Source organism: Peromyscus californicus, unplaced genomic scaffold, assembly GCF_007827085.1.
Source record: "Peromyscus californicus insignis strain IS unplaced genomic scaffold, ASM782708v3 Scaffold_21__1_contigs__length_65335640, whole genome shotgun sequence".
In the NCBI taxonomy this organism is placed as follows: domain Eukaryota; kingdom Metazoa; phylum Chordata; class Mammalia; order Rodentia; family Cricetidae; genus Peromyscus; species Peromyscus californicus.
Genome location: NW_026294514.1, coordinates 12,172,224 through 12,185,241, shown reverse-complemented (window position 1 = coordinate 12,185,241; position 13,018 = coordinate 12,172,224). Strand labels below are relative to the sequence as shown.

General features: G+C 45.5%; 1 protein-coding gene across 1 annotated transcript in view; it reads right to left on the bottom strand.

Moving 5' to 3' along the window:
* The window catches only part of LOC128117550 (aldehyde oxidase 2), a 106,330-nt gene that overhangs the window by 14,409 nt on the left and 78,903 nt on the right, over nt 1-13,018 (bottom strand). Inside the window, exons 33-34 of the mRNA XM_052749522.1 lie at nt 12,767-12,955; nt 8,052-8,219 (exon numbers count right to left, since the gene is read on the bottom strand). Of these exons, the coding sequence (XP_052605482.1) occupies nt 8,052-8,219; nt 12,767-12,955 (357 nt within the window). The remainder of the gene's footprint in view (nt 1-8,051; nt 8,220-12,766; nt 12,956-13,018) is intronic.

The following is a 13,018-nucleotide window of genomic DNA, read 5'->3' as shown; positions in this document are numbered from 1 at the left end:
ATATGCATAGGTATGCACACGGAACATACATACATATACATGTGTATATATAAATATACACACAGCCATTCCGTGTACATAAATTCCATACATAAACACACATCCTATATACACACATACCATATATACATATATATGTATATCTATGTATGCACACAGAACATGCATACATATATATGTGTATATATGTATACACACACAGCCATTCCATGTACATAAATTCCATACATAAACATACATTCTATACACATACACATATGCATCTCATACAATTTGTTTTTTAAAACAGGGTCTCACTATGGAGCCTAGGCTGGCCTCAAATTCATGATCCTCCTGCTTCAGCCTCCCAAGGGCTGGTATCACAAGTATGTACTCACTGCTGCTTTTCCATTGGATAGAGGAGTGTGGACATTTCCTGCAGAAGACTATTTTGTGTATTTCTGGTCTTCTGACAATGTCCTCTTTGCTCTCCTAGGGACGATTCACTCAAGGCTGGGTTTGAGTTATTTCCTCTTTGCTGGTGATCAGCTTAAGAAGGTGTGGTGGTCTGACCAGCAATGGCCTCCTCAGGCTCAGATATTTGAACGCTTAGTCACTAGGGAGCAGCACTGTTTAGAGGGTTTAGGAAGTGTGGCCTTGCTGGAAGAAGTGTGTCACTAGGGGGTGGGTTTGGGGTTTCAGAACATGTCTTAGTTAACGCCATATTGCTGTGAAGAGACACCATGACCACAGCAGCTCTTATAAAGGAAAACATTGAATTGGTACTGGCTTGCAGTTTCAGAGGTTTAGTCCATTAGCATCATGGTGGGACACGGCAGCATGCAGGCAGACATGGTGCTGGAGAAGGAGCTGAGAGTTCTGTATCTGGATCCACAGGCAGCAGGAAGAAAGAGAGAGAGAAGAGAGAGAGAGAGAGAGAGAGAGAGAGAGAGAGAGAGAGAGAGAGAGAGAGAGAGAGAGAGAGCCACTGGGCCTGGCTTGAGCATCTGAAACTTCAAAGCCCACACCCAGTGACACACTTCCAACAAGGCCACACCTCCTAATAGTGCTGGTTCTTGGTGACCAAGCAGTCAAATCTATGAGCTTATGGGGGCCATTCTTTTTTTTTTCTTTTGGTTTTTCGAGACAGGGTTTCTCTGTGTAGCTTTGCGCCTTTCCTGGAACTCGCTCGGTAGCCCAGGCTGGCCTCGAACTCACAGAGATCCGCCTGGCTCTGTCTCCTGAGTGCTGGGATTAAAGGTGTGCGCCGCCACCGCCCGGCTATGGGGGCCATTCTTACACCACGGAATCCCAAGCTGGGCCTAGAGTCTCTCTCTCTTCCAATTGCCTGTGGATCTGGATATAGAACTCTCGGCTCCTTCTCCAGCACATGCTGCCTACATGCCACCATTTTCCTGCCATGACTATACGCAAAGTATCTCTGGGGTCCCCAGAGTCTTATCAGGGAATGGCCAACCATTATTTTTATTCTTTCAAATATTCATGAGGCCAGTGGGATGACTTGGAATGTTACAGGCCAGGATAACCATGAAGAACAAATAGTTGCACTCCACGTGGTCCAAGCCACTTTATGAGCAGTGGGGCTTATTACTTGGAGGACAACATTCTTCCCTGCCCCAGCTGTTATTCCAGCTGTACCTAGATGATGAGTTCGCAGCTTGGGTACACTGGGGAGATAGGTTCTTTAGATTTAATAAGGAGTCTGAGTGATAGTTCATGGGAAAAATACCTTCTCCACTCAGATTTCTAGGAACCAGGGCTCAGAAGAATCCCTCCCCACAATACCACTCGAATCCTTTCAAGAGTTCATGTCTGGGGTAAGCCCATTTTGTGGAATGAGTTTACAAATAAGATCTGCTGTGCATGTGAGCATATTCAAAGTAAAAGCTGGCTAAAGTGTGTCACAGGGGTGGTGGAGATGGCTCAGCTGATAAAGTTTGGAGCCCTAACACCTCTGCCAAAGGCCAGGAGCAGCAGTGTCTCCGGGGACCTCAGCACTGGGGAGGTGGAGACAGGAGGGTCTCTGGGGCTAACTGCACAGCCAGCCCAGGCGACCAGAGAGCTCCAGGTCCAGTGAGGGAACTTTATAAAATAACAACAACAACAACAACAGGGTCTGGAGAGATGGCTCAACAGTTAAGAGCTCTTGCTGCTCTTTCTGAGGACCAGAATTTGGTTTCCAGAGTCCATGTCAGGTGGCTCATAGGCTCATAACTGCCTGCAACTCAAGTTCTTAAGGATTCAATGCTCCCTTGTGGCCTCTGTGGGCCCCTGCGCATATCTCAAAGGAGACACCCAGTATCAGTATCAGCCTCACTCTTACACACATGCACACACACACGCACACACACACAGAGGAACATACATGCACACTCACGCATACACAACATAGTTACAGTTATTTCTAGTTGAAAGGATTATGGTTGATTTCAACTTCCATCTTATTCTTTTCCACATATTCTAACTTTTCCAAAGTGGACATTGAATGAAAAAAAAAGAAGTAAAAATGAAAGGAGAGGACATGGTTGCCCCTAGGCATGGTGGAGGAGAAAGTTTAGTGTATAGAATAGGGAGAGCATAGGTAGGCAGGTCCCTGGGAGAGTCCAGTGTGGACATGACCAGACTGAAGTGGGCCACTTGGGGAAAGGGGGTAGAGGGGAACCTGAGATTCGACAGCCAGGAGACCAAAGGTACAAAAGGGCAGGTAACCAAAATGTCTGGATTATACAGGGAAGAGCTTCTGGGGGTAGGGCAGCCCAGTCCCTGGGCTGGAGAGTTCAGGGTAGGGGGCAGGGGAGTACTAGCCAGCCATATACTGTAACAGGTAGTGACTGGGGGATGCTGGGAGAATCTAGTGACCAGATCTGCTTTGATATGTTAAATTGGCACCTCAGCCATTTTTCCAGGGTTTGAAACTTAACAGACACATGTTACTTTTACTTTTATTTATTTATTGACAGTGTCTCACTAGGTAGCTCTGACTGTCCTGGAACTCACTATGTAGACCAGGCTGGCCCTCCTCTCCCTCCCAAGTGCTGGGATTAAAGGTATGTACCACTATGCCCAGTGTGTGTTACTTTTATAAAGACAAAATGTAAAATTCTATTAAAATAAGTGTTGCGGAATCATCTTTTTGTACACTGTAAAGATGTGTCAGTCTGACTGGTTTCATAAAAAGCCGAATAGCTAGGCAGAATTTTCAGGCACATGGGACACTGGGAAGAAGAAGTAGGGGGCAAGAGCCAGATGGAGAGGTAGCAAGACATGCAGGGTAAATGTCACAAGTCACATGGCAACACATAGATGAATAGAAATGGGTTAATGTAAGTTATAAGAGCTAGTGGGACAAGCCTAAGCTATCGACCAAGCTTTCATAATTAATAATAAGTCTCTGTGTTGTGATTTGGGAACTGGCTGGAAAGACAGAAAAATTTGCCAACAAATGGCACTTAATATGGGGCCACATATTTTCACATAAGAAGACCTGGGAAAGCTTAAAAAAAAAAAAAAAAAAAGGTTCCAAACACATAAAAATGGAGCCAATCACTGCTTCTTATTCCCACAGTCTCTCATGCTGGCTGTGGCACAGAGACATGTCTCCCGCCCGCTGCCTGTGTGCTTGGGGGGCCAGTGTGCCGTGAGCTAAACTGTGTGTTAGATTTAAGGTTTTGCTCATGAGGGGCTGGAGAGATGGCTCAGAGGTGAAGAGCACTGGCTGCTCTTCCAGAGGTCCTGAGTTCAATTCCCAGCACCCACATGGTGGCTCACATCCATCTGTAATGAGATCTGGTGCCCTCTTCTGACCTGCAGGCGTACATACAGGCAGAACACTGTATACATAATAAAATAAATCTTTAAAAGAAAAAGATTTTGCTCATGAAAACAAAAAAAGGTTACAGATATGCAGTAAAGAAGGTTCAGATGGAGAAAAGCCTCTAAACAGGTTCCAGTGTGTTTAACAAGGTGTGTAGGCTTAAGAACAGAAAAAAAAAGGGTATAGACAGTCATAAAAATACAGTGAAGTCTTTAAAGAGAGAGTAAAGTAATAAAAAAATAAGTCACATAAGAATGGAAAATACACAGGGAGTCTGGATCTTATATGGTGTCTTGTTAACTCTGAATTTTTAAATGTTAATGCACGAGACACTGGATTATGGAAACTGCTAAATAATGCAACTATATATTTTTTAAAATGTCTTAACTTCAAAATGGAAGTTGGACAATGTGTTGCATTGGGAGAGGAGGTTATGCTTTTGTTGCCATAAGAAACAAAAGTCTCTGTATTCCTTCCAGATTAATAGAGATCAGATTTGACCAGGGGAGACCTCCTGAGTGTCTTGGCTACAGATACGGGGGAAGAAATAAAAAAAGACTACAGCACAGGTGATGTGTAAGCTGATCTCTTGACATGGGAACAGCTCTAAGATGGGATGAGACATGATAAATCTTGTTGGCTACAGAGTCCTCATGACTTATTATTCTATGCCATCCTTTCATATGGATGGATAGAGATTTATATTACAGTTTGGTTATACAGTCCAAATGGATTTATAAAGCTGAGAGATGCCTTTTACCTGCTCAAACATAAAACAAAAAATCATCTTTTTTTTTTTTTTTTTTTTTTTTTTTTTTGGTTTTTTCGAGACAGGGTTTCTCTGGGTAGTTTTGTGCCTTTCCTGGAACTTGCTTTGGAGACCAGGCTGGCCTCGAACTCACAGAGATCCACCTGGCTCTGCCTCCCGAGTGCTGGGACTAAAGGCGTGCGCCACCACCGCCTGGCCAAAAAATCATCTTTAACTGATTTGTACACAGCACATTCCATACTTGTGTTAATGTAGATATGTATGTTACCTTTGAAAGTTTGTGTGTTTTCAAAACAAGGTGACCAGACACCAATGAAAATGAGTGGCCCAGGTGATGCAGCCTCTCAGAGTGCCTCTGTTGCAGTTTCCTCAGAGTTCTGCATCCAGAACAGCTTCAAGGCTGCTGGCTGAGATGGTCCAGCCTCACAGGCTACTCCAGCCAGGACTGCAGATAAGCCTTGCCCTTTCCCACCGCACAGAGACTGGACAACAAATGATACAGCTAGCTCTCCCAGGACTTGCCCATTATCCCAAATTTCCCAGGGTCTCCTAAAGACGCCAGCACTCGCTGGGCGGTTGTGGCGCACACCTTTAATTCCAGCACTCAGGAGGCAGAGTCAGGCAGATCTCTGTGAGTTCGAGAACAGCCTGGTCTACAGAGTGAGATCCAGGACAGGCTCCAAAGCTACACAGAGAAATCCTTGAAAAACAAAGATGCCAGCACTCCCAGACAACAGGAAGCAGTCTAGAGACCACAATGCCCACATTCCCAAGAGATGGGAAGGGTGTTTTTTGGTTGTTTTGTGGGCTATGGATGTTTGCCATCATTTGGGGGGAGGGGTTGGTTACAAGCTGTTATTGGTCATGGTCAGGAAAAAAACTAAACAAAGGAGCTAGATTCAAGCATCTCTTTCTGAAGGAAAAAAGGGGGATATAGTATAGAAATGATGAGATAAAAGGGTGGATTGTTGAGTCTACTTTCAAACAACCACTAGTCTCAGATGCTTTACATTGGCATGGCTTTTTGTATATTGATACAAATTTAAGGTTGTTTTGTTATACTGTATATATGCTTTATGTGTTTCTATTCTTGCTTAAGCTCATTTTAAATGTTATGTAAAGTCCTTGAAAGCTATTTAGGATAATAAACACAGGTAATAGTCATCTATAACTATCAAACTTGTAGTTAAGTATGTTTTCAAGTTCATAGAAACATGTATTTTAGATAGATAGATAGATGGTCTTCAAACACTTCAGAGATCTATAGAATATGGCATTTAAGAGGTTTTAATAACTAAGGCTTTTCATGACAGTGAGACACGTCTGGTCCTGGCAGCACCAATTTACTTCAAAAAAAGAGGATGGACATTGAAGAACCTCCATATGGAATTTGCTTTCTTTGTGGCAAAAGTTAGCCACTGGGTAAGAAACTGCCCTTGCCTTGACTGCTGACAGTGTGCTGTCCAAACTGGACAAGCAGGACACAAAAGAAAGTGACTACTGAACTTTGCCAAGACAGGTTAGGTCAGTCCTTTAAAAATTCCTGTTTCAGCTGGGTGGTGGTGGCGCATGCCTTTAATCCCAGCACTTGGGAGTCAGAGCCAGGTGAATCTCTGTGAGTTTGAGGTCAGCCTGGTCTACAGAGCGAGTTCCAGGAAAGGCACAAAGCTACACAGAGAAACCCTGTCTTGAAAAGCCAACAACATCAACAAAAAAATTTCCTGTTTCACAGAAAAGTCTGTCAGATATTCTAGGCCTGTAGGCCAAAGATGGATGCCCCAATGTTACAGAGGAACCTTGGGTAAATGTCCAGAAAGCCAGCTGTTTCTGTCATTTCTTTTAGTTTTGGAAGTGGCTTGCACTGCACTTCCTATTTACTCAGGTAATGTCTTTGATGGAGTTGAAGACTAGGTAGTTATAGTTGCAGTTTTCCTTAGTTATGACAAAAGGTAAATTAGGTACAGAGCTTTAGACTCATCAAGAGAATAAATAATGGAGTACTTTCTCCAAATATGCCAAATACAAATGTACTGGACATTATAAATGTAATTCTTGCCTAATAATTGTCAGAGTAGCTTTGGAGCCTTTCCTGGAACTCTGTAGGCCAGGATGGCCTCGATCTCACAGAGATCCACCTGCCTTTACCTCCTGAGTGCTGGGATTAAAGGCATGTGCCACCAGTGCCTGGCTAATTGTTCTTATTGCATATAGTTTTCTTATGTTAGAGTTAAAGTCTTTCCTTTTTATTTAGACAAAAAGGGGGAAAGGTTGTGGAATAATCCTTTATACCGTGTGAAAATACATCACTGTGATTGGTTTAATAACAAGCTAAACGGCCAATAGTTAGGTAGGATTTTCGGGGCAGAGAGAATGCTGGGAAGAAGAAGGCGGAGTTGCCGGTGAGGCACAGAGGAAGCATGGAAGCAGCATGGGCCGTACAGAGTACAGGTAATAAAGTCACGAGGCAGAAGGTGAATTAATAGAAATGGGTTAATTTAAGTTATAAGAGCTAGTCAGAAACAAGCCTAAGCTATCGGCTGAGGCTTTATATTTAATAGTAAGTTTCCATGTCATTATTTGTGAGCTGGCAGCCCAAAGAAAGATCTGTCTACAAATAAGGTTATAAATATCAAATATTGGTTCTACTTGAGGTGATACTTAGGGACCATTTATGAATATTTTAGAAAATTGGAGACTGCTCTCACATGGACAACTGGTGTCCACCAGGACATTTTGAAAAGGTCTCAACAAGGAATCGTCAGACCTGGCAGAAAATGCTGTCTCACCCCACGTACCTCAGAACCCAGCCGCCCCATACCGAATAGTGAATAAGCTAAATGATTCACTTCTTCCCACTGTATGTGACAGCTTTGCTGAACAACCAGATCGCTAAAACCAGTCTAGATCTGTGGAAATGCAGGAGCCAGGCTGTCAGAAGACTGGAGAAAGACCAGTGCCTCGGGTGAGCAGGGAGCACTCGGAAGAGCTCTTTAGTTTGGGTGTTTAGTTTCCTCGCGGGGCTTCCAGGAAAACGATCCTGATTATTGTAAAATGGGGCTGAGAACGCTGTGTTGAAGGTCACATCTGCTTGAGCTTTTGGGTAAGAGACAATGTGACCTTACAGTGGTCAGTGAGCAAGGTCAGGGCAGTGCTACCCAGGAGCCCTGAGGCACAGGGGGTCAGGTCTCTGCCTCTGCCTACAGAGGAGGCCCTGGTTGGAGGCAGATGACTGTCATCATTGCCGTGTTCGGGAGAAGGGAGATGAATGTCGGAACCACTGCTGATGACTCTCCTGCCTCAGCCCTCCAATCCTGCTATGACAAGCATGTGCCACCACACCCGACTGTGTGATGTACTCTTAACTTTTTACAGCTTGATGAACTAGACACAGGTTAGGTCACGATGTACGCCAGAAGCCAAAGGAGCCGGAAGTAGAACTGAGCTCCTGGGAACAGAGCGACAACCTACCATGTCTGTGAACCGATCCGCACAGGCCATGCGCACCCGCTCTGGCGTGGCTGGGCTGTGTACCGCGAAGTCCTCGGCTAGGTCTCTTTCTCTCCGTGCCGCAGCCACAGCATCAGCAATGGCGAAAAACACAGATGACCCCAAGAACATCCCAGATTCCCCCAGGCCCTGCAAGAAAACACATTTGTCCATTTTATTGGTTTTTTTTTCAGAGACGGTCTCACTTTGTGGCCGCGGCTGGCCCCAAATCCACCCTGTAGACCAGGTTGAACTCACAGAAACCACCCGCTTTATGCAACACATTTGTTTTAAAAGATTCTATAGTGGACCACAAGCTGCTTCCGGGACAGGGCCTCATTCTGTTCAGCACTGTATTCTCAATCCCTGGCATACTGTTTTCTATAAATCACCTCTCAAACATCTCAAATGTTCATCGTCCAGCTTGTTAGCTTGTTGACCAAGAGAAACTCCTGGAGCTCTTAAAAAAAAATTGACTTTCTCTGAGTTACGTATTTGTTCTATGGGAAAGGAATGTGTGTGTGTGTTTACACGTCTGTGCACACACAAGGTGTGTTTCTGTGTGGCGAGGGAAGGGCACCCTGATGAGAACAGTCAATGGTTTGAACTTGCCAACTTCATGAGCAGAGGAAAGAACTCCTCATGATTCCCGGGCTAAAGGAGGCAGGGTGTTTGTCTAAGTTTGGTGTCTGAGATAAGGTCGTGCTGTGGTACCCAGACTGTGAAATGTGCTGTGGAGTAGACCAGGCTGGCTTTGAACATCCAATCCCAAAAACTTCCTGCCTTTTCTTCCTGAATGTTAGCATTATAGGAACATACCACCATGCTCCTCTTGGTCCTTGTTTTTTGTTTTGTTTTTTTTTTTTCCAGAGAGAAAAAAATCTTGCCCTGCAGCCTAGGCTGGCATTGAATTCATGATCCTCCTACCTCTACTGAGTGCTGGGATTATGGGGATGCCCACCACACACTGTCTGCCCTGCCTGGGAACTCTTGACCTGAAGCTGTTCTCTGTAGGCTCTAGGCTGCCTTTGGCCCTCCCCCTTGCACATGGCTTCTAGTCCAGCAAGAGTCTGAAGGCCCTGTCAATGCACCTCCCTCTGGATCTGTGATGGCCTCACCAACCCAAGTCCAGAAGTGACATCTAGGCTGAGGGCGAGTCAGTTTGGAAAATGATGAAACTCCTGAAGTTATTTTTCTTGTTTCAGAAAAGAAAATCAATTTACTCCAGAATGAAAAAGAAGAAATTAAAAAGTAAGGATGTGACTGCTCCTAGGTATGGTGGAGGAGAAAGTTTACTGTGGATAAAGGAGAGCACAGCCAGAGGCAGGGACATTTGGGAGAGTCCAGGTGAACATGGTCAGACTGAGCTGGGCCACATCAGGAGAAGTAGGAGGGGAAAAGAGAGGGCCAGGAGACCAGGAGATCAGGAGGGTAAAGGGAAGACCAAAAGGCCAGGTAACCAAAATGACTGGATTATATAGGAAAGGCAGCTGGGGGGAGGGCAGACCCTGGGCTGGAGAGGTTTAGGGTAGGGGGTGGGATATGCCAGCCATATCTTTTAGCAGGTAAGGGACTGAGGGATGCTGGGAGAACCTGGCAGTTAGGCCCACTGTAATATGTTAAATAGGCACCTCAGTTAACCATTTGTCTGGAGTTGGAGACATAACAACTCCTACCTAGAAGTTTCCCCAAAAGATTTTAAGGAAGACCTTACATCTCACACCTTGGTGAAGTTCTCACTTGACGTTCGTCGTGATTTGCATAAAGCAATGCAAACGAAGTTGACCTTTACTTAATTTGCTGTTCCTTTCCTTGAGTCATTAATAAAGGTCGGCTGGTGTCTTTGCTTCCTGACACTATTGACATTTGAAGCCACATGATTCTTGGGTGTGGGGGCTGTCTCGCAGGCCGGAAAGCTGTTTAGCCGCACCCCTCGCCTCTGAGCATTGCTGTAAAATCCTTCAAATCCTTTCAACCAGAGGTGTACCCAGATGTTATCCATCTCCCCCCTGCACGGGTGTGGTGGTCTAGTGTGCACCCTAACAAAATTTGCCTGAAGATCAGAGAACAGAACAAGTTTAAGTACTCCCAGCCCTTGAGATCTCACGCCTTCGCTTGGGAAGTCACACGCCTTTAATCCCAGCACTAAGAAGGAAGTGATGGCTGGGTGGAGAAAGGTGTACAAGGCGTGAGGAGACAGGACCTGAAGCCTTTTAAGGCTGAGGAGTCCTAGAGGTAAGACGTGGCAGTGGCTTTTTCCTTTGTCTCTCTGATCTTTCAGCATTTACTCCAATATCTGGCTCTGGATTTTTTTTTTATTATAAGACCATTTAGCAATTCGTGTTACACACAGGTGTCATTTGTCTTTGGGCAGAATGAGGGGGAGGGCTGGAAGGTGGGGCAGGACATTCTCACTACAGTTGGGACCGGCTGTTCTAGGTTCTAGATTCATTTGTGGGTTTGACTGAGAACCCTGAGTCCCTCAGAGATGGGCAACTTACCTAGGAGCAAAGGAGCATGGTGGGCCTGGGTAGGAATAAGATCTTTAGTTCCCTGATGTCTAAGGTTTCAGTGGTATCATGTCTTCAATCTCATCTGTTCTTTTGGTTTTGTTTGTTTTTTGACACAGGGCTAGCTCGTGCTGGTCTGGAACTCTCTATACAGCCCAAGCGGGCCTTAACCTACCCTCTGCTGGGAGAACTGGTTTTAGCCACCACACCCAGCTCAGTATTGCGTTCTCCCTCCACCCACACCTTTTAATGGTGTATGTGTGGGGGTACATGGGCACAAGTGTGCATGTGTGTGGAGGCCAGAGCGAAGGACTCTAAGCAAGCAAACCTGGCTCTGGCAGGCCTTGCCCTCCCCCATTCCCTCTCCCTTGCTAAACCATAGATGACATCCCTAAAGGCAGCCACCAAGCTCCATTCCCTTATTTGGCCACTTCCTCCTCCTGAAGCTGACCACCAAGGTCCAGCTATCAGAGTATTGAAGTCCAGCAATCAAAAGTCCCCCTTTGGCTGCCCTAATTAACATGGCCAATCAAAACAAACCAACTCGTCCTAACACTGGGTTTTCCATCTTCCTTTTATAAACTATTTGCCTATGGGCCACATCTGTCTCCTCTCTGTCCAGAGACAGTCCTTTGTCCTCTATGCAGATATCCCAACCCCTTGTTTGTAGTTGGATTTTTCTTTGGGCCACCAGCTCACAAATAATGACATGGAGACTTATTATTAATTATGAAAGCTTGGCCTTTAGCTTAGGCTTGTCTCAACTAGCTCTTTTTTTTTTTTTTTTTTGGTTTTTCGAGACAGGGTTTCTCTGTGTAGCTTTGCGCCTTTCCTGGGACTCACTTGGTAGCCCAGGCTGGCCTCGAACTCACAGAGATCCGCCTGGCTCTGCCTCCCGAGTGCTGGGATTAAAGGCGTGCGCCACCACCGCCCGGCTCAACTAGCTCTTATAACTTAAACTAACCCATATTTTAAAATCTGTGTTCTGCCAAGTGCCACATATCCTGCTTCCTCTGGGTCCCCTTGTATCTCTTGCATGCCTCCTACTTCCTCTCTCTGCCCGGAAGTCCCATCTATACCTCCTGCCTAGCTATTGGCCGTCCAGATTTTTATTACAATATACCTTCACACAGTGTACAAATATCCCACAACAACACTTGTTCCCTTCCCTTCTCCCTCATCCGCTGTCTCCTGTCTTTGTCCCTTATCCCTGCTCTCTGTCCCTCTGGGGCAAATAAATCTCCTCTGTGCTGCAAACTTGGTCTTTGTGTGTCCTGTGATGACTCCAGTCCTTTCACAGAGGATATCCTCCTTGGAAATGCTCTCGACCTCCTTGGAGGTAGAACCTCTCACTGGCCTGGAACTCACTAATTAGGCTAGACCAACTGACCAGAAAGCCCCAGAGATCCTCCTGTCTCCCCAGTGCTGGGGTTATAAGAGTATCCACCACACCCAGAATTTTTATGTGGGTTCTGGGGATCGAGCCCACGTTCTTGTGTTTTCAAGGCAAGGGCTTTACAGATGGAGCTGGAGCCTTTCCTCCCGACCCCCGATATCATATTCTCAGTTCTTAGATGAGAGCTGGGCATGGTGGGCACACACTGGTCATTCCTTGGGAGGTAGAGGATCAAGAGTTCAAGGTTATCCTTGCCTGTGCAGTGAGTTTGAGGTCATTCTGGTCTCCTAAGATCCATCTCAAAAAATCAAGAAAGAAATAGACAGATGGGCGGTGGTGGCACATGCTTTAAATCCCAGAACTTGGGGAAGCAGAGGCAGGTGGATCTCTGAGTTTGAGGCCAGCTTGGTCTAAAGAGTGAGCTCCAGGACAACCAGGACTACACAGAAAAACCCTGTCTTGAAAAAAAACAAAAAACAAAAAACAAAAAACAAAAAAAAGAAAAGAAAAGAAATAGATAAAGTTTTAAAATAAAAAATGTTATTCTCCCAAGAAGTGCAAGTTTTTATATATATATATTTCAGGGAGAGAAGGTATTCATGAAGTCTGGGCCCAGGATTGCTCCTGGAAGGTTCATTTCTCTTTCCTGGACCTCAGGTTTTTGTAGGTGGCTGGTCTCCAAGTGGCCTGGTCCAGATGACCATGAGCATCCGGTTTTGTTTTGTCTGGTGGCTTTCTCTGGCCGTGCTCCCTGGCTGCCTCGGTGTGGAGGGGCTAGTTCATGTGCTTACCTTAGACGAGTAGATGGTGAGCGGCGTCTGAGATGAGGGCAGCAAGGCCACATTGAACTGCTCAGGGACATCAGTGACGGTTGGAATTTTGTACTCCTCTGGGCTCCTGGAGTACAAGACACCTTCCGGAGAATAGTGCAGCTCTTCCGTGGTATAAAGGCCCATTCCTTGAATAAATGCGCCTTCTATCTGAAGGGGAGAATGACAATTTTAAGCCTTGTGGCAAGGTATCCTTGGGAGGAGGTCTTTATC